Below are 20,636 nucleotides of genomic sequence, written 5' to 3'. Positions count from 1 at the left end.
TCTACCATTTTAAAGTTTATTTTAAAGTCTCTTGGTGCTTGACTCGGTACATCGATCTCAGCCAGCAATAATCATGTCCTCTAGAATTATCGCAAATGTTTCCTTTGGCTATTTCCTGCTTGAAAGTTCTGTACATTTCCAATGCTGATTTGGTCTCCATCCCTGTTTTACACAGAACCCTCTCTGTTTATTTAACCTTTTTCTTAATTGATAATTCCTGGCTGGTCCCCCTACTGCTGTACAAATATTTGTTTGCCAATTTTCTTGTCCGCCTTCTTCATCTCGTGTCAACATTCCTCATGAAGACGTAGGTGAAGTGGGTGAAGACTTTCCTAGCCTAGCCCACCGCTTTTCGCCCAGCTAACACCCATGGCGGAAGTACCTTGTAACACCCAGACCCAGCTAGAGTCACACCCAGCACTACACCCACTACACCCAGCGCCACACCAGCGCCATTGGCACCGGCCAGTGGCGGGAAAGAGAAATAGAAACATGCTGGGCAGTAGCGCAATGGTAGCACAGTAGTACAAGTTTTCTACCCGCCACGTTTGGTCACATCGTTCGGCCGTTCGGCTTCACAGGCACATGGTGTGGTACCCATCCGCTTCAGTGAGTCAGCTTGTTCATGTATGAAACGTACCTGTGTCTGGTGCGGCGACGTGCTGACAACGTGAAAGCCCACTCAAGTATTGGCGATGTCTGGCTCTGAGAGGACGCTGACGGAGAAGACTTCGTCGTTGTGCAAAGTAGCCTTTCCGCTTGACGACAAGAATGGCACTAAACTGTTCTTATCGAGCTCTTGGAAGAATCAGTTGGACTTCGAACGAGGCTGCTGTGCGTTGGAATCGGGGCAGCGGTGTTGGCTTAGCGCAGAACTAGATGTGTGGAACAAAGTGATGCATGCAATGGAATTCGAAATCGTCGAGCCGGAACCAGGAAGGCTCCATCTACGGTCATTGCGGAATGTTTTCCGCCCTCTTCACGCTGATTCCTGGGAAGCCTCATTTTTGTTGTCGTGGCTGCTTGAGCACCACAAGTGCATCGACGCGGTTAGTCTGTGCTCGCACGTCTGGTTTGAGACATTTCTGATCCGTTTGCATTGTTTGCATGATGAGCTAAAGAGTGAGTCCACTCGCCATTTCCGCTGCCTGAAAATCTCGTTGTCCGATTTCGTGTTCAATTCAGATCGTAAAGCTTACCGACACTGCTACACAATAGAAGGGATCGACGCAGTCCGAGGCCTTGAAAAACTCAAAATCAGCACCCCGAAAATTGACTTCAAGTTAGCAGCTGAATTAGAAACTCTTCTGCGGTGGAATTCGAGTACCCTCAAGACAGTCAAGATTAGCAAAACGACGCTGCCTAGAAATGTCAACTACGCCTTGCAGTGTCTTACCAGATGCGAGTCACTGGAGCTTACTCTCCGTTACTCTTTCTCGATGACACGTTTCCCTAGCATGGTCTCAGTGGCGCAACTTTTGCGATCGACTACTGCTCTCAAAGAGCTCTCCATCTTTCCCATTGGAGATAAGAGACAAGTTTCTGTAATAGCTGAAGCCATCAAAGCTAACACATCATTGACAGTGCTGAAAATGTTCATTGCACAAAAGAGGTGTACAAGGTGTACACCTGAGCCTGTGTTTGCTGCCATGGAGGTCAACTCGCGTTTGAAAGAACTACATGTCTCGGGCTGCAGTATCAGTTCAAGCTGTGGACAAGCATTGACATTGGCACTCGGCAAAAACTGCAGCCTTCGTGATCTGCGTCTGGCTGATATTACCATTTCTTCCACCAGCATGATCCAGTTAGCAGAAGCTCTGCTGGAAAATAATACATTGCAGAATGTTTACATCTCAGGCAAACGGTTGCCCATGAGTGGAATTTCAGCCCTATGCATGGTTCTCTCCAAAAACAAGAACTTGAAGATGCTGACATTCGCTGGCTTTGAGGCTTCAAGGCAAGAAAGGTAATGCAAGTTTTACAGCCCTGTTTTCATTTTCTGATTGATATATGACCTTAGATGTCAGTTTCCACTGTAAAATACTTATACCTAGTTTGTAAAGCAGTAGTAAAACAGCAGGGCAGCACATTTAAAATGCACTTTATAGGTTATAGTACTTTAGGGAAAAACAAAATCTTGTGAACAAATTCACCATACTGATTACATTTTGCTCATTGTATATTTACCTTTTATGTATTTAATGTCCTGAGATAGCTACTTTGGTTGTAAATGAGCATTTTTTTCTTGGTGAAGTGCATAATGCATACAAAAAGAAAATCAGAAGAGGCGTCCCGAAAAATGGCTAACTACGTTGCTTCCATCAAGCTAGCGCTTACACAAAGTACTTTTTTGCAAGCCAATACCGGTGCTTGGCGCTTTAAAAGAAGCTTCCTTGTAACGGCAATGTCACTTTAAAGTCGCAAGACGTGTCTCAGATACAAAATCCTCTTTTCTCTGCGGTACTCTTTCCAATGAAGTGTTTTGTACACACTTGGTGAATGATTAAAATAGCAGCAGGTCACGTGAAAGTCTTCTTTGAAGGTCAGTAAATAGAGCTACATTAATTATAGCGTGATGGCAACAACGTAGCTAGCTGTTTTTTGCGGCAATTAACTTTGTTGAATAGAAAAACTTGTGCAAGTTAAGAAACTCTGAGCAGGTTTTAGTTGTTCTTACTTGGCTAGTGCTCACCATATCTTTTGTAACCTTGGTTACATTTACTGGGACATCCTGTATAAGCATGTATATACCAAGCATGAAACGATTATGGCGCATGTAGCTTGCTGTAAAAGGCTATATCGATGTGTTTAATGCCCAGCCATATAATTACAAGTGGTCTGCTGTGTTTGCACTGTAATCTACTGGCTACATCTGTTCATTTTGGGTCACATGCAATGGCTGGCACAAAATTCAATTTTATTGCAATTAAGTGCTTTTTAAAATTTTGATGGGAGGTGTACTTGCTTTAATTGTTAAAGCAAGAATGACAGTGCTGGAAGGCACAGGCTGCACCTTATTAAAAGGTATGAAACTTATTGAAAAGTAATTCATGTTTTGTGCTTTGCTGTCACAAATGATATGCAAGACTTGTGTATATTATTTGTGTATCCACGCTGCTGAACCAAATGTGAAGAGAAAGCTTTGACTGTTGGCAACTGACCGTTGCATCGAACACAACCAGCGTTCCATTGAACGCATCAAAGTTGGCTGGCGATATATGTATATCTCACTTTCATGCCCTGTGCATGTAGTGGCGGAAGACACTTTCCTGCCCCATTCGCTCAGCTTTCCGCAGCAGCGCACATATGCGCAGTGCAGAAACTACCCTTCTCCTCCTGTCTGCGGCTGCAAGTGCATCTGCTGGGATGCTACTACCGTCCTCCTCCTCTCTGGGGCGAGTACCACGTACCTGATGAGTACTGGGTAACCCACAGTTTGGGCATGCGCAGTGAGGCTGCATAATGAGGCACAGGACGTTACAAGTCGGCACAGCCACGAAGACTGCGCGGCGGCGAAATACCTGTGGAACGACGCATTCACAATTGTGGCCTTGGATAGGCATGTTGAAACTTGTTTCTAGTAGCCTAGTGTAGCTTTTGCTACAAAAACAAATCTTTTAGAGATTGGCCTCCGAAATAAGAGTGTACCAAAATGTCTTCTCGGCTCTTTCAGACTAACAAAGTCAACTTTCCATACTACCATATCGTCCACAGTGAACATACACACACACACACAAAGACTGATCAGATGGTGACATCATTTATAATTTCTGTAGCCCTGGCAGATGTCATAGGATCTGTATGCAGCCAGAAAGTCGCCAAACAGTGATATGTTGCTGAATATCCTATGCAAAGCACCAATTTGGGAAATTGCTATGAGTAACTTTGTTTGGGGAAATTCCCCTAACCATCAGTGCACACTGCTTTGTGAATGCCGTTCATGGAGTAATTTCAGACACTTACCCGGTACACTTAACAAAGGAAGATTACTTGAAGTACAACGTCAAAACATAATTAGTGCCTACAGGATCAAAGTAAGATGAGACAACAAAACTGACAAAGAACCTTGTATTCACATTTGCGTGACACATACTTCAAGATGCTGTGGAGGTAGGATACGTGAAGCTCGGTGTTAGTACATTCAAAAACCACTTTGCTGCTACAAACGCGAGAAGTACGGCCGCTGCTCTTAGAGCTGGTGGAGGCAGCTAACTTGCGCAGAATGGGCTTCACATGAGCATGCCGTTGAGAACTGTCAAACTGAACTTCACCCACATGTAGGCTGTGAGGCCAACCGTACAGCCTACTGACGATTTTTTATAGCATAGAAGCAGAAAACAGAAATGGTAACATTGAAAGTCACGGAAAACAATGTTCAGTGAAATGCAAAACGGCTTTTATTGATACATACTCCTACTTATTATGTTGTAGTGCAACAAGGCGCGGCACCACTGTAGACTTCAGCACTTGCCCAGGCCACACAGCCTATCGCCAGGACATCTACATCCTGGGTGGAAGTAGCTAGCGCTACTGGTTTCATTTTTACTTTTTTTTTTTCTCTATTACTGCTGCTGTTGTCCTTTTCCCCAGTACCCTTCGGTGTCCTTACGCTAGACAAGAATTACAGGCTCTTTGTTTTGTAGTCAGCATAGAGTAGCGGTTAGCAAACTCTGCTGAGGGACGGAAGGATGATGGTTCAATTCCTGACAAAAGAGATGCTTTTACATTAAAAAGACAAGCCCCTAATCACTGGGCCGAAAGCAGCCTAGTTTATCTCCTCACACACATAGTATAGGATGGTGTTCATAGTAAATTGGAATTGCACGGGACTGTTAAATAATTTAGGAGATATAAAAGACATATTAGCTGCACACCACTCACGTGTTGTCTTGTGTTCATGGGATGTGAACCTAGGTACCCAGCACACTAATACATTTAATGAAATATAAAGCCTTCCACTCCAAATCATAGCAAGAAGGCAGGCTCTTTGGTGGCGTTGCCATCATAGTAGAAAGCAGTATTGCAGCCCATGAACACAAGCTAGCAACTGTAGGTTTGAAGAAGCAGCAGTCACGCTCGTAACATACAAAACAGTCAAAGTATGCAGTGTTTATCTCCAGCCACACCTTAAAGTAACTCTTAACGAATCAGAAGACCTAATTTTAAACCAACTGCTGGAGTCCCGTCTGGTAGTTGGGGATTCCTTCTTTTTGGTGGACTGAAAGACTGACACGAGGTGCCAGATTTTAGAGGATTTCGTTCTGCGTAACAATGCTTCCTTGCTAAACAATGGTAAACCTGTTTACTGCTCCTCAAGCTCAGGAAAAATGAGCTGCATAGATTTATGTTTCAGCTCCCTCGTGTTTCTTGCGATTTAAATTGGATGTGTGAGACGACACATGTGGGATTCACCGCTTGCACTTTCTTTTTTGCACCATCTGTCATCCCCACAAAGCCACAATGTTGGAAGCTTCATATGGAACTTTTTTTAAAGGAGACCAGTTTAGACAAAATCTTTTCAGAAACTCGTAACATTGACAGACTGTACTAACTGTTCATTTCTTGCGTAATTAATGCCGCACGTATATCTATTCTACAATCCACAGGAGTGATAAGCCAAATCCGCAAAGTATGGTGTACGCACAAATGCAAAGAAGAAAAAAAGCAGCAGAGCAAAGCACGGGGTATCTTTTGAAGACAACCGACACATGAAATTCTAGCAATTTTTAAAAATATGACAGCCAGGGGCCAGTATAACGCTCGTATCGCCAAAAAAACAACAACACATCTTGATAAATTGTGCATCATATATAAATAGCTCAACCACTTCCAAAAAGAATGTGGCAGCTGCTATGTAAACTAGATGGTACCTACTCTTCCCTCACAGTTCCTCTTTTAACAGCCCCAGGAGTAAAAGCAAGTATAGAGGAACGGGCAGATAACATTTCTCCAGAGTTTCCAGTTCTTCAAGCTACCCAGATCCTTTCTGAGAACAAAAGCCTCCAAAAGTCGCAGCTCAAATGAACAGTACAGTAGTTTAATTAGGTTAGCTTGTTTTCCTTAAATGCCCCTATTCAGGTGTATTACGTATTTAGTGTGTTACAGGTATACAATACATTGCTTATTGTAAAATCAGTTGTGTTATATTTTGGGGAAACTTTGTAGGTCAGATCACGGTTAATTACAATCCAAGAATTAAACAGAGTTCTAGCTGCTTATAGGTAGTGCCCTGCAAGGATGAAATGAAAATGAAGGATCAAATGAAGGGGGGGGGGGGGGGGGCGTAATGTTACGTAGTGGTATTCGCTGGCCGTGCTGAGGATAAAGAAGTATGGCAGACTCCCAGAAAAAGAGGACTCAGGCGAGTGCTGAGGTCTGTGCTGTGATCATCCTCAGTGGTGCGGACAGCTGTCAGACTGTGAATCTTCCCCGTAACAATATTGTTAAGAATAAGGACTCAAACATCTTTGCGAACCCTCAGCACAAGCACTTTTGAAATTTTTTAACAATATATGATTACTTGGAAAAATGCTTGGAGCCTGGAAATAAGCTCTAATTGTACCTTTCCCAAAGCCTAACCAGCTATCAGTCAAAGTCCTTGTTTGAAATCAGACTGACCGTTGCCCTAGATTCTTGTCAACTTGTTGGTATTCATTAATATGGATTTAAAAAAGCATGCTCAACTACAAACCACTTGGTCTGTCTTGAAAATACAATCCGAAGCGTATTCATGCAGAGGCAACACTGTCTTGCTGTCTTCTTCAACCTACAGGAGGCATATAACACAACTTGGAGGTTTGCAATTCTTCACAACCTGGCATAGGTTTAGGCACATGTAGTGTAATGCTGAAAATTTTGAGAGGTTTCCTGTACAACTGTGCATTTCAAGTTCATATTGCTTCAACTCTGTTAAAAAGCCTTTAGTCAGGAAAATGATGTTCCTCAATACTGTATTTTAAGCACAGCATATTTTATTGTACAAATGAATTCCTTTAGCAATGTAATTCCAAAATCTGATATGTATTTCAGTCTACATTGATGATCTCCAGATAGCCTGCACATCCTTAAATGTATCAACCTGCAAAAGACAAGTACAACTGACAATATATAAGTTAGTGACATGGGTAGACAAAACTGGATTCAAATTTTTCCTGCAGAAAACAGTGGTAGTTATGTTCCTGCTCAAGTAATGCATACAATAACACTGAATTACCATTGAAGGATTAACACAAATTTCAAGGCATAAAATTTGACTGAAAACACATTCTCGCTCTTAAACAAGAGAGCCTCAAAATCCCTGAATATAGACCAACACCATGTTTACAAACAAAGAGGGCGCTCGCGGCATCGCAGCCGATTCGGGTGAAAAGTAGGGCTAGCAGCCATAGGAATACATGGAACCAAAAGATTCCAAAGCAATTTTCTTATTTCACGGGACACCTATGATGTCGTTATTTGGTGCACAGTAGCCATGAGTGTCCTAGAAGAGATTGCGGAAGTATGAAATCTTATTAGCGAGACAAAGTATCTTTAAAGCACCACGAAACGTAAGGGGGTGCGCTTTGGGAGGGTGACCGTTAGAAACACATGTAAACACAACTTACCGCAACATTTTTCTCGTTTCAAAGAGAACCAGAAGTGGTGGCCAGTCATTAAACATTGGCCAGTGCTTTGAAGAAGTGTGTGACACAGTATGCTGCGTCATTGCGGAGGCAGTCTACTTTCAAAACTCCCCGAATTATCTGCGTTGTGAGTCCAGACACCCCCAAAATGGTCATGTAGCGAATCGCGGGGTTTTGTTTAGTCTGATATGCTGTTGCCTGGGGTGAATTTGCTTGATAATACTGTCGCTTAAGCGATACATCCTAGACAGAATTACATTCAAAAAGCAGTTGTCAAACGCCATACGACAGTATGGATCGAACGAGAGTTCCACATTGCAGCAGATGACGGCGCAGCTGGCGATACTCACTGCGGCCGCCTCCAGCCCCGGAGCATCTGCTAGCGACGGCTCCGGTGGTGCATTGTCGTCTGCAACTGTGCACGGCCATTTAATCATGCTGTGGACAGTCCCGTAAGTCGTTAGACTTGCAGTACTTGCAAGGGAATGTAGAGTGCACTGCAGCAATGTTGGACTACGTGAAGAGCTTCTCATAATCGGATAAACAGCACTGCAATGAAAAGCTGTACATTGACAGCGTTGTGCACCCGGACCCATTTGCTATGCCTGAAACACACTGGGAAGTCCTCTGGACTGACACGGGCGTTCTGCCATCAGTGGGAGCGGCAAAACATTGTAGTGTGTTTGATTTTTTTTCTCCGAGTCGCTTCACTGCAGAGTCTGTCCAGGTGCAAAGTCCCTGAAGGCACACAATTATTTTGAATCAGGTGGGTGCACGCAAGGTTATCAATGAGCATATATGCTAGTTAACTATTTTTTAATTTTATTTTTAAAATTTTTCCCTGTGGCATCGCTAGATTCTCATATATCGTTCTGCGCTTTCTGTGCAGTTTCTTAGTCTTTTTTTTTTTCTTTCCGTACGGCGCAGGCAGTGCGTGCACGGACGTCGGATATAAATCCTCTCAAAATGTTTGCTTACGACTTGCTCACAACATGCATGTATCGCGGCGCAACTACATATGCATTCATTTTAATACTTACCGCCTCTACTTAGCCACGATCGATGTTTTCGGGACGGAATGACTGCGTGCCCATTATTTTGCGTTTTATTCCTCTCAATTTACAAAATGAACCATGTCTGGACAGCATGATTACGCTGCCTTACACGGCTCGTGCGTGTGGCCAGCACTTGGACTGTTTTTTTTTTTTTTTTTTTACTTCCGCCATGCAGCAGGATGTCGGGGCGTGGTACAAGACATTCACAAAAAAAAAAGAATAAAAAAAAGCCGCTTGGGCGACTCGCCTCCTAGACGTGGGGGTTCGTCTGGAAACACGCCGCACATATTGATAAATATGCTTTACAGAGATGTCAGGCGCGAAATGTTTTGCATACATATATTCATGGTCTTAAAATAATGCACCAGCTCTTAACAAACGACTGCTTTCGTAGGCGCAAAGTCAGCTCTTTTGCGAACCATTCTTTGCATATATTTTGTACGGGCCACATTACTGCAATGCATTTCTAACTCGGATTCTATACAACGAAGGGTTTTAAAAAGTAGACTGCCTCCGCAACAACGCAGCATACTTTGTCACACACTTCTTCAAAGCGCTGGTGAAAGTTTAACGACCAGCCACCACTTCTGTTGCTCGCGGCGAAACAAGGAAAATATTGGGGCAAATTGTGTTTACATGTGTTTTTATGGGTCGTCATCCCAACTCGCGCCCCCATACATTTCACGGTGTTTTAAATATACTTTGTCTCGTTAATGAGATTTCATACTTTCATGATCTGTTCTTAGATGTTCATGGTTGCTCTGTGCTGAATAACAGTATCATAGGTGCCCTGTGAAACGATAAAACTGCTTTGAAATCTTTCGGTTCCATGTATTCCTATGGGTGCTAACCCTACTTTTCATCACCATTCGGCCCAGCCCGGCGACAGAAGCGCCACCGCATCATGCTTACGTTACAGATTGGTGTTGGTCTATGCTCAATGCGCCTTTGTGAAGACACTGAGGGCTTGAGACATGCCTTTGATTCATTTACCAGTCGCACTCTTTTGTACAATCTTGCTTAAGCTACAGTTTCATAATGTACGTGTCTGGAAGACCCTCTTATTTGGAATGACTAGGCCAATGCTTAACCTGGGCCTGTGTCTTTCAACTGGTGCTTGCATAACTTCTCCCATAAACAGTCTCTACGTTGAAAATAAGAAGCCTTCCCTCGAATACAGCCAGGGCCGGGTTATCCAGGGCTCAAAGGGTTCAAATGAACCAGGCCCCCTGTTCCCAAGGGCCCTTAGAGAGCTGGAAGAAAATAGCGGATATCACGGTTTGGTCTGAAAATAGTCAAATCATCTTTTTCTTGATTTCCCATGATTCAAATTAGACCTTTTGTGTTGCAATGTCGATTGCTTCAAAAGCTTTTTGTCACATCATAAGCTTAGTCCCAAAGCCAGCCTCACATTTCACCAGTCAAAGTACAATACTTTGTACTCACCCAAATGGATGAAAAAAAATTGGTGGTGGCTTAGCTTGGTTAAGCCTGGATATCAGAAGCGAAAAGCTTCGGCGATGCCATGGCTCTTTAGCTTGTGGTTCCTTGGCATAGTTATGGCTTACCTTGTTGTTCACGGTTGCACCTTATAGATATTCCATTGCTTATCATCACGGTGAAACATTGATTAAAGCCGTACATCACATAAGATTAAGCTTTATTCCAATTAATTCCACATCATCATCACCGTTACACTTCTGTATAGACATAAACACAGCCTGGTGAAAGCGCGGTGCACCGGCTAAAGGTCAGCCGGTGAAGTTGCGGCGGTGGTTGCGGCGGCAGCGGCGGCTCCGACCACCTGCGCCTCTCCTGTGGCGTCGCGTGGTTTGCGCATGCGCAGTTGTGGCTTTTATTGCGAAAGCAATACTACGCCAGGTCTAACTGCTCATCGCTGTGTCGTGTCCATGTCCATGACCGTGGTCCCCTGGCAGGAGCTGCCAACTTGGGTCTTTCGTTTCACATGGGACGGTTATGTCAGACTCAGCTTGCCAGGACCCTTGCATTCACATTACCCATATAGTCCACTAAGGCACGTTCATACGGCTTGGTTAACGCTGGGCTTTATATGTGTTTCTAACGACGGAGCACACGCAAGACTCGGAGTTGACTAGCCGAGTAAAGCTTTTCGCTTCAAAAATCCAGAATGATTTTGGCTGGTCCTGACTGTTTCAGTTGGTTTCAGCCGTTCCCAGCTGCTACTCAACTGGCATTAGAGAGATTTAGCTTGCCGGAGACGTACTGACCTAGACGTATACCGGTTTGCCGGTCCCCTTTTGCGCCCGTGCACTGACAGAGGTGAGTGCAATCGCGTCCACTGCACCTGCGTGGGAGGGCTATGGTAAACCGGTATGCGTCTACATCAGTACATCTCCAGCAAGCTAAATCTCTCTATAAACTAGTTCCAGATGTCTACCAGCTGAAAGTCAGTGGGTTTCAGTAGGTAGTCAAGTGAATAAATGGGTTCTAGTTGGCTTTCAGTTCCAGAGTCAGCTTATACTATCTGGTAAATCAACTGACCTCTGTCATTACTGCTGTTGATGCCAGTCGTGTGTGTTATTAATGGGAAAGCATTACTTCGCTATGTTCACACATTTCTGTCTGCATGTGTCTGCAGAACGTGTCCGCAACATCGTGTCAGTTGCAGTTGTGAGTAATTGAGAAGTGGCAGAGGTTAATTAGTGGTGTGAATCGATAGAGGGTGACGTAATGTTGCTGCCGAAATAATAATTAGGCCAACAAGTTAATTAGGTAATTAATTAGAATAACTGGTTCACAGGAAATGAAAGGCACAGTATCTGCCACACTTGTTCTGTGGACACCTGAACCGCACGTAAGGGAAGGGAGGAAGGTGAGAGTGATAGCGGAAAGAGAGAAATGGGTGCCGTAGTCAAGGTGTGAGGTCACACAACCAAAAGTAGAGCCGAGAAAAGGGCATAGGAAGGGATTGGTGCGCAATTTGAAAGTACCAAAGACTAAAATGGGTAAACAAGAAGTGAATTAATGTAAGGTAGAGGATGTGACGTCACGCAACCGAAAGTAGAGCCGAGAAGGGAGGGATTGGCGTGCAATTTGAAAGTACCAAAGACTAAAAGGGGTATACAAGAAGTGAATTAAGCGACTAGAAGCAGCCAGAAGCAACCAACAGCAGCATCCGTGCTTTCGCATTACTCCAATGCAGATGCTGCAGGCCTCTTTAATTTTTTTAAAAACTAAGAGTAAGTAGTAAAAGCTGGACGAAAGCAATAGATTATTAGTTGGAGTTTATGACTGTTCACAGCTGGCAACCGTCTCTTATTTATCACTGCTGTTAGTGGAGACACGAAATGCTTGCGCTGGTTAAGGTTGAACATCTCGTCAAGAAACTCTCCCGGCAAAACGCTTGTATCGAATTTATTCATTGCTTGAATGTTAGCAGACATTTTGTACTAATACGCACCCCATTTAAGAGTTGGATTCCTGAGAAATATTTAAACTTATTTTTCTTACTTGTGTACAGGTGGGATATTTCTGTAAAAATTATACTTCGTGTGACACATTGTTTGCAACACTGTGAAAGACAGAGACACCCTGGTCCAATCAGTATCATGTGCACTGCAATAGGCAGTTGTGCTCCTACGCGCCTCTCGCCCCCCAAATTGGCGGAGGTGACAGTAGGAGCACAATTCTATATTATAGTGCGCAGGGGCGAGAGGCACTTAGGAGCACAAATGCAAGGGCTTCTCTGCCTTTCGCAGTGCTGCAGATATCTTGTGAGACAAAGTATAGGAAGATACATAGCATTCATATGTTCACTTTATTTAAAAAAAAGTGCATGTGCACAAACAAGAATCCACATCTATCATATAATAAACACAAAGGCGTTAAGATTCAGCCGTATATTTTCAGTGCCCATACTGTTTCTTTCGGCCGCCTTCTACGGCGGCGGCGGCTTCTCGATGGAACTAGCTGCATACTGCTGTGCTGAAGGAGTATGGCCCGTAGCTCACGTCCACTCTCTCTCGTAAATGTAAATATATTCTGTAAATTGAAAGCAGAAAAGGTGTGCGTTATATGCAAAAGTATCTCCTTCTGTTTGAAAAGTGGAAATTTTGTTGAAAATGTAAATATATATTTTTTTTTAAATGTGGACAATCTGTATAAAATGTAAATACATAATACTGGTTATTCGGGCACGTTAAAACTGGAATTTTGTCTCAGTTCAGTGGCAATGTAAACTTCTACAGGCGCCACCATTTTTGACAAGAGTTTGGTCTCCACATTATGACAGCTTTTAGAGTAATGAACACTTACTGTGTCTTAATAATAATAAAATAAATAATACTAATAAATTTATTTTATTTCCTCTTTTCAGTACAAATGTGGGCCTGCCAAAGCCTCAGAAGGCTTGAGGGGCAGTGCCCGACAGTAGACAGCATATAAGTCATGCACCAAGCAGACAAGTTGCAAAAAAAAAAAAGGTCTGGGAGGAATGAAAAAGAAGCAAAAAAAGGATGGGAGAAGAAAAATGGATTCAAAAAGAGTGAACGCAAAAATACGCCTAAAAGGAGAGAAACAAAAACACGTAAAAACATAGCATCAAAACAAAATATAGGAACTAACAACGCAATTTCACAAGACAAGCTTTCACTATTTTTTTTTTTTCGGAATTAGCAGAAAATATTTCTTTCAAAAACCGGTTAAAAACGGAAGGACCATAATGTTTTCGAAGACGCTCGCCATAATGGGTTCGCACTCTAGGCACGACAAAATGATCGCGACTTTGCAGATCTTTCATAGGAAAATATGCTGTACAAAAATTGTTTGTCCAGATGTGTTTACAAAACTAGTGTTTTTGAGATAATAGATGAAAAAAGTCAGGTATATGTAAATGTTCAAAAACGCTACCATCTTCATCCTGTGACCTACCACGTAATACTGATTTAAGGGTGGATTTCAGTATGCTGTTGACCTTGTTTTGCCAAAAGTCAGAGCAGAAATAAAAACAGCAAATACCATAGCGTAACACACTGCAGTCTAAGGCGTGTACTATTTGCTTGCATACATAAATAGGGCAAAGGTTCTTAACAGAGTGCTGAAAACACAACTTTTCTGGAGCTGGGAACAGGCAAATGAAAAATGGGTAGTCAACATATGGAACGTAATATCACAGTTTCTGTTTAGAAACATTGCATTAAACTCGTCTTGCTGGATGAATTCACAAAAATATTAGATAATTGGTGGTGTATTATCCTATCCCCTAACTGCTCAGTCTCTCTATTCTAAAACTGTCTAATAAGTTGAGAAAATTATTTTTCGTCAGTGCTCATTCTGATTTTTGAGGGAGAATGTTGTGTGTCTGGTTATTTTTTAGAATAGCTGAGTTTAAACACCAGTCTCTCTGTGTGCTCTGCGGGGAAGTTTACGCTCAGGCGATGCTCAAAAACAGTTCGCAGATTGTTAGAGTCAATTTGGTGTGTTCTCTGTAGAAAATTCTAAAACGCGTCAAGCCCCAAACATGACAATATAGAGTGGGGAGGGGGGAGAGGGGCGTATAGGGGCCCCCTTAATTTTTTTTTTTTTGAACAGGGCCCTTATCACTGTTGATCTGGCCCTGAATACAGCAGAACCTTGCTTTTACAGGCTCATATGTCCTGAAGATATGGTCCCTACCAGGTCATTTATGTGATCCCATAGTTCCAAAGTGCCCTCCAAAATTTCGCTTCGAAATAAGTGACAGGTAATCAGACTGTTATTATTTATTTTAATCAGACCAATGTGGTCTAGTTAGCTTGATCAAGGCCTGAAGTCCCTTCTGATGAGTATAAAAGATCGGTTCACTCCTGTGATGTAAGCGTGTCTCTCACCCTTGCTTTCCATTTAGCATGGCGTTAGGCACCACTTAAATATCGAGGCTAATTTGTATGGTATCTGAAAGGGTTTGGAGAGAGACGAAAAGATACCTTAATTCTGCTTTCCAAGCATGTGAGATATAAAAACTTTCTCTGCTTTTTTTTCTTTAGGAGTACCTTGGCAAAGCAGCTGTTCGAGACAGAATGCTACAACCGTGTGCAGCTACCTTGGGTTGCCGATGACATGCCTGGCTTGCTGGCTGCGCTGACCCCTCCTTCAATGTGCCCTGGAAAACTGTGCCTGCCTATGGTTGAGCATCTGCCAGAGGATCACATCAACCTTATTTTTGAGGCTATTGCCTACAGCACGTGCATTCATACTCTTAGAATTCATTTTAATGGGGACTTCAGCAACGAAGACAAATCCCTGTTCAATATGCTGACTGTCAACCGGTCAATTAAATGCTTGCACATAATAGTTGATAGGGACACTGGAAGTTTAGTCCCCGATCTCCTGCTCGCTCTTGCATTCAACACGAGCATAATTGAGCTGAGGATTACCATTCACAACATCAGTGATTACAGCATTATAAAACATGTCTCTTTTTTGCTGGCTCACAACAAGATGGTCACTAAGTTTGTTTTTGCCTCCATGACAACTTTGCCTGATATATATGTGGATGTGTTTGCTCAAGGTCTGTGGCAGAATAAGCAGATCATAGATGTTGATCTGCCTGTCAGCTTGAATTGTGATGACAGCAGCTTCACTGTCTTTGAAGCATTGAGAAGGAACCGGGGCATTTTGAACCGTGCAGTTGAGTTTGTTGTCCTACCTCGGGCAGAAAGGCAGTATGCTGAAGCTTTTGAGCTTTTCTTCGGCAAGCCGTGCCTCCTTGCGCATTTGATTAAAGTTACTGGGAGAACAGAAACGGAAGCGTTGGCAGCCCTGACTTCAGCAAACCATTACTTACAGGACAACTATCTCATCATCACAGGTGTAATTCTGAATTCTGTGAAATGTTATCCTGGAAATGGCACACAGTTGGACAAACTAAATGGGGACTGCTGGCGTGCAATTGTACAGTGCCTGAACCTCTCAGATGTGTTGCTGCCATGATCTCCTAGGGGTTTCTTGTTTTTGCTCGACCACTGCCTTTGGAATTCTTCGCATCATTGCTGATTTTTGCTTCATTTGAAAGAGTGTGACGTGTGCTCAGTGCACCAGTTTCTCAATTGTTTTGAAAGAGCATTATGTTGGTTTTGTGTTCATCATTCTACAACTAAATTGCTGCTGTGCCACTTGTTACTTGGAGAAATGGAACATTTTGACACATCGCATTTACGTTTTTTTCCTCATTCTTGTGTTTTTCATTCTGTTGAGTAATTGTGTTTTTGCTAAATTTTTATTATGCTACTTGTCACTTGGTGTTTAAGATGGCTTAGGCCACTTTGGATGCAATAGTGTAAGCTTACCTATCTTTTGATTTCCATTTAGTTGTGGCCATAATATTGACTGCATTGTCCAAATCTTTACGTGAACAATCATAATACTGTAGCATACTGACTGTTTTGTTTTTGCCATTAATGAATGCCACCTGTTTCATCATTTAGGAACTCTGTTGTTCGCCTCTTGCTTCTTCCTTTGCGCAGTTTTACTGCGAAAGCATTACTGCTCGCAGTTTGAGCCGTCAGCGTGGCCCGGCGGTGACCATCAAGTTGTCAGGAGCTGCCAACTTAGGTCTCTCGTTTCACGAGATGGTTATGTCAGAATCAGGCTGCCAGGACCCTGGCATTCACGTTACTCCTAGAGCCCAATAAGGCACGTTCATAAGGCTTGGTTAAAGTGGGGCTGGCAGGAGCTGCCAACTTTGGTCTCGTTTCACATGGGACGCTTATGATAGAATCAGCCTGCCAGGACCTTGGCATTTCGTTACCCCTCTAGGCCACTAAGGCACATTCATATGGCTTGGTTAAAGCGGGGCTTTATGTGTGGGCTGGGGAAGAAGAAGAAGAAGAAGAATTAGACGAATGTTCGGTCACCCGCAGCTTTTGCTTTCGGTCAGTATTCATGTTCAGCAGCGTTGAACTCTTCTAATTTTTTTACTAGCTCACTTGCAGTCCTTGTAAGGCATTGATTCCTGAAAACATAGATTGATTTTCAGTTTCGTGTGGTTGACAGTTGTGTTTTATAAATGATTCCATATAAATTACTGCGTTCTTGAGAACAGTGTTAAGTTTACTCTTGAAACCACAGAATGGATCTGATTTTTTAAAGTGTTGTTTTCTGTAAGCAGTAGGGTTTAAGTAGTTGCATTGTTTGGGCAGGTAATGTATTGCATTTGCTTCTGAAAGAGCAAAATAGCTCACATTTTGATGTGTTGTTTGTTTCCTTTCAGTGTTCATGTACAATGGCTTCATTTTTTAGTGTAATCGGGGGCTTGCTACTACTGCTGTCAGTATTGCAATTAAAGTAGCCAAATGGTACATGGGGCTGTAATTTGCTCAGAGGCCAGTAGCTGGATTCATTTCACACTGTTTCTTTTTTGTTTTTTTCATTCCTCCATTTTGTATAATCGGGTCTTTGTGCATTATCAAAATGTGCAAGTATGTTGTTTTTATGTGGTATCACTTTATTCTAGAGAGCTGTTGCAAAACTGTAAAGTTGGATTCCTTTTTCATTTCTGGACGTTTTTCATTTTTTTCCTCTGACACCAATAAATTTTGCCACTTTTTTCTTTAAGGCTTACAAGATGGACATTATTTCTTGTATATCTTGCTTTCTTGTATAGCTGCATATTTCAGTGATGGAGATGAAGCATCTTTCCACTTCACCTATTTTTTCAAGAATAATCGTCGCAGCATCACTGGCCAACAAGAGCATCGAGAGTCAAGGTTGGATGACTGCCCACGGCAAGTGCTCAACTGGTGCCAGCATGGTGATCGATCTGACAATTGGCCAGTTGTTGAAATGTTGCTGAATAACGGGTACAGCTTGTGGTGGGAATGATCAGTAGATCACTTGTTTCACCCTCATGAAACTCTATGGCTACTGAAGCATGTAATGACGGCCTCACATATGTCCAACAAACTTAGGCTGATGGAAAGTTGAATGAAATAAAGAGGCCATTTCCTTCAGTCCTTCAGTGTCCAGCTTGTAGCACACCTCCCGGGGCACATAAGTGCAAATGACTTGGCATCATGAAAGCACAGAAACATACTTTCATGATAAGCTGACGAAGGCAGGGTACCGCAACACCGACAGCGCATCATGTATTAAGTACTTTATCACTGGACTCGACGGTGAAAATCTGCTTCAGTCTCAGCGTTTGAGACTACATCAACCCAGACAACTTCCTGCAATGCATAAAGCGACCGTGAATGAGTGGATGCCATAGTGCAAATTGAAACCAAGAGGTTTTATTAATTAGCTGCTACTTGGTATCCACACCATGTCAAAAATGATGACTGCAAAGCAATGTCTTCTCAATGCCACACTGTATGGCAGAAGACTACAAATCGTTGAGGGTCCTATGGTAAAAGTACAACAAAAAAGCTCCCTTTTATTGGATCTCCTCTTACAGACACTTTCCAGCAGCATGCTCACAATCTGGGCGAATACCAAAGTGACCAAAGTGTGGAGAATTAATTCGCGAGATGGGATGATTGTTGTTGAAGAAAATGCCTGCGAACAGCAACAAAGTAAGCGTTGATCCTGCTGAATCCATTTAGTTCAGTTTCATTGGCCATCGGTATAGCCAGAAACTAGACTAATTGAATAATTGATTAGCAAATTGTGCTAAATATTTATGCATTGGCATTAGGAGACACATTGTGAAGAAAAGCTCCACCCCATAACTGGTTTGCAGCACCATAGATGCTACAAGTCTCCAGCCAATCATATGAGAGTGTTAACCATGTTTCTCCGTGTCGTACCACAGCACAAGCGTCTTGCGGTAACGTGTTGTTGCCCCAAAGAGTGTTACTTAAATAATATTCATAAGATTTGTGAAATGAAAGAATTGAAAGATAATAGCACAATCATAAAGCTTCGAAATATTATCTGCAACAATGACGTAGTGGTCTAATGCAGCGTCCATCGAGCACCACGGTTTCAAATTGCGCTGAAGCACGGTTATGGGTTTTTCACCTACCTCCATGCGTTTTATATAATGCCCCCCAAGGTCATAATCCGCGAAAGCAAATCACGGTCAGATTTATGGTGATGTGCTTGTGTTTATTATGTTTAACGTTCCAACTTGGCTCAAATCATGAACCACACTCAAGCTTTGAGCCGGATTATTTTGACCTCCTGGGGTTCTCCAATGTCCACTAGCTTACATCGTACTTGGGCACCTGACATTACACCTTCATCGAAGCGCGGTCGCCGCAGGCAGAGTCGAACCCGAATCTCGCGGCTCAGTATAGTTGTGTCGAACCAACACCCAGCACCTCCTGAAAATTTTTTCTGCTGGAGGTCGAGCGCTCTTAATCCACTGCATGGGGCTATATGAAACGTGACGAATGCTACTGTTTGACAGCACTTCATGTCTCAGCATGTGCACAGGGAGGGAGGGGGGCTAATCGTCTCAGGCGCTAAGTCGGCCCGTACTTTACACTGTCGCATCTGTGCCAACAAGTGCAGGACGGCCATGCCGGTTTTTGGAAGATACTGGCGTTCAAGGGCACGTGATGTTTTGCTCGAACTGTTTTACTCCCCGAAAGCTGGAGGGCTTAGGGAACCGTTATGGAAAATGTGTCGTCGCGTAGTTTTAATTTCGCATCTATGGCGAAACTTTTTTTAGCGCACAATATTTTGTATTGAAAAGCGCACTGAAAACACGCACAGAAGGAAGAAAACGACGTGGCGCATTGTTATGTCGTTTTATTAATTTCTTCCCTGTGTGTTTAGCACTGAGCTTGGTTTGCTTTTCCAAAGATATATGTGTATATATATATATATATATATATATATATATATATATATATATATATACACCATCCAACTAACATGCAAATTTTGTGCAAATACTTTGTACTTAGCAATTCCAGCACATCCATTCCTCGCCTTTGCACAGCGTTTTCGCCCTAGGAAACGGAGATGGAGGGGGGGGGGGGGGCCTGCATTGAAATTTGGCTCCACCAAATGAACTTTGCTTAGGGCGGCACAAACCTCACAGCATCGTGCACCAGGGCTATCCCTCGTTTCTGTCACTTGCCTCTACGTCACTGCTTGGCCAAGCGCCCGGTCGGTCGGTCGGCGGCGGCTGAGTGCGAGTATCGCCTGATTCTACGCCTCGCTACTGAGCAGCCTCTCTGTTTTCACTAGTTTTTAAGGCTGAAGCCTTTAATGGCTCATGCTCGCGACCACGATATAGTGTCCGGCCGTAACGCTCTAGTTTGATGATGTCATCAGTGGTGCAGAGAACGCGCGAGCAACAAACGCGGACGCATATTTGGAACAAAAAAAAAAAAAAAAAAAACGCCAGTTATATGCTGACCTGGACGCTACGACCAGAAAGGCTCAACAAAGCGAAAGAAAGGAAAGCAAGGGCGGCAGCAAGGATGCTACAAACGCTTGTCGGACGGGACGCAGCGCCCAACTGGGAGAAGGAAAAAGACAAAGTACCCGCGCGGAGAAATCCACCGTTACCCGAAAACGACTTGAATCCTTCGACCCAGGCAGGGGCTGCAGCTGAAAGATTTCCCACACTTTCTCATCTCGAGAGCAATCCAGGAGGCGACCGGCCACCATCCGGCATGCCGAGGAGAGAACTTTTATCACCAGAATCTGACCGGGGTCATCGCGAGCACACCACCGAAGAGATGGTGAGACATAAAAATAAGGCACCTCACCGTCAGAGGAGTCAACCATGAAGTGAACACGTACATTGCGGCGCCGGAAGATGTGATCCGGGGAGTCATTCACGGAATCGAGCCGGGCGTAAAGACTGAACAACTACAAGCGGAAATTAGAGTCCGAACGCAGAGTTAAAATCGTCAGGACGAGGATGCTGCGTAAATCCTCATCAGCAATGATCCTCTTCGACAGGAAATTCCTTCCCAAACAAGTAATTTTTGCGGGGGCAAAGTATCAATGCTACCCGTACCGAGTCCGAAGGCAAGTG

At 43.3% G+C, this 20,636-nt stretch overlaps 1 protein-coding gene across 1 annotated transcript; it reads left to right on the top strand.

Moving 5' to 3' along the window:
- Positions 1 to 407: 407 nt before the first annotated feature.
- Positions 408 to 17,635, top strand: LOC146189168 (uncharacterized). Its single transcript, XM_084604069.1, has 2 exons — positions 408 to 1,966; positions 14,683 to 17,635. The coding sequence occupies exons 1-2, from the start codon at positions 696 to 698 to the stop codon at positions 15,626 to 15,628; spliced, it is 2,217 nt and encodes a 738-aa protein (XP_084460195.1). The 5' UTR covers positions 408 to 695; the 3' UTR covers positions 15,629 to 17,635.
- Positions 17,636 to 20,636: the final 3,001 nt, after the last annotated feature.

Source organism: Amblyomma maculatum, chromosome 5 (assembly GCF_055883805.1).
Source record: "Amblyomma maculatum isolate TAMU_Amacu chromosome 5, ASM5588380v1, whole genome shotgun sequence".
Taxonomy (NCBI): Eukaryota; Metazoa; Arthropoda; class Arachnida; order Ixodida; family Ixodidae; genus Amblyomma; species Amblyomma maculatum.
This window is presented reverse-complemented; position numbering and strand designations above follow the sequence as displayed.

Bases quoted from the DNA above. Each gene is read 5' to 3' on its own strand.
- LOC146189168 (XM_084604069.1), top strand. From the start codon at position 696: ATGTCTGGCTCTGAGAGGACGCTGACGGAGAAGACTTCGTCGTTGTGC. The intron at 1,967-14,682 runs GTAATGCAAGTT...TTTTTTCTTTAG, and splicing joins GAGGCTTCAAGGCAAGAAAG to GAGTACCTTGGCAAAGCAGC.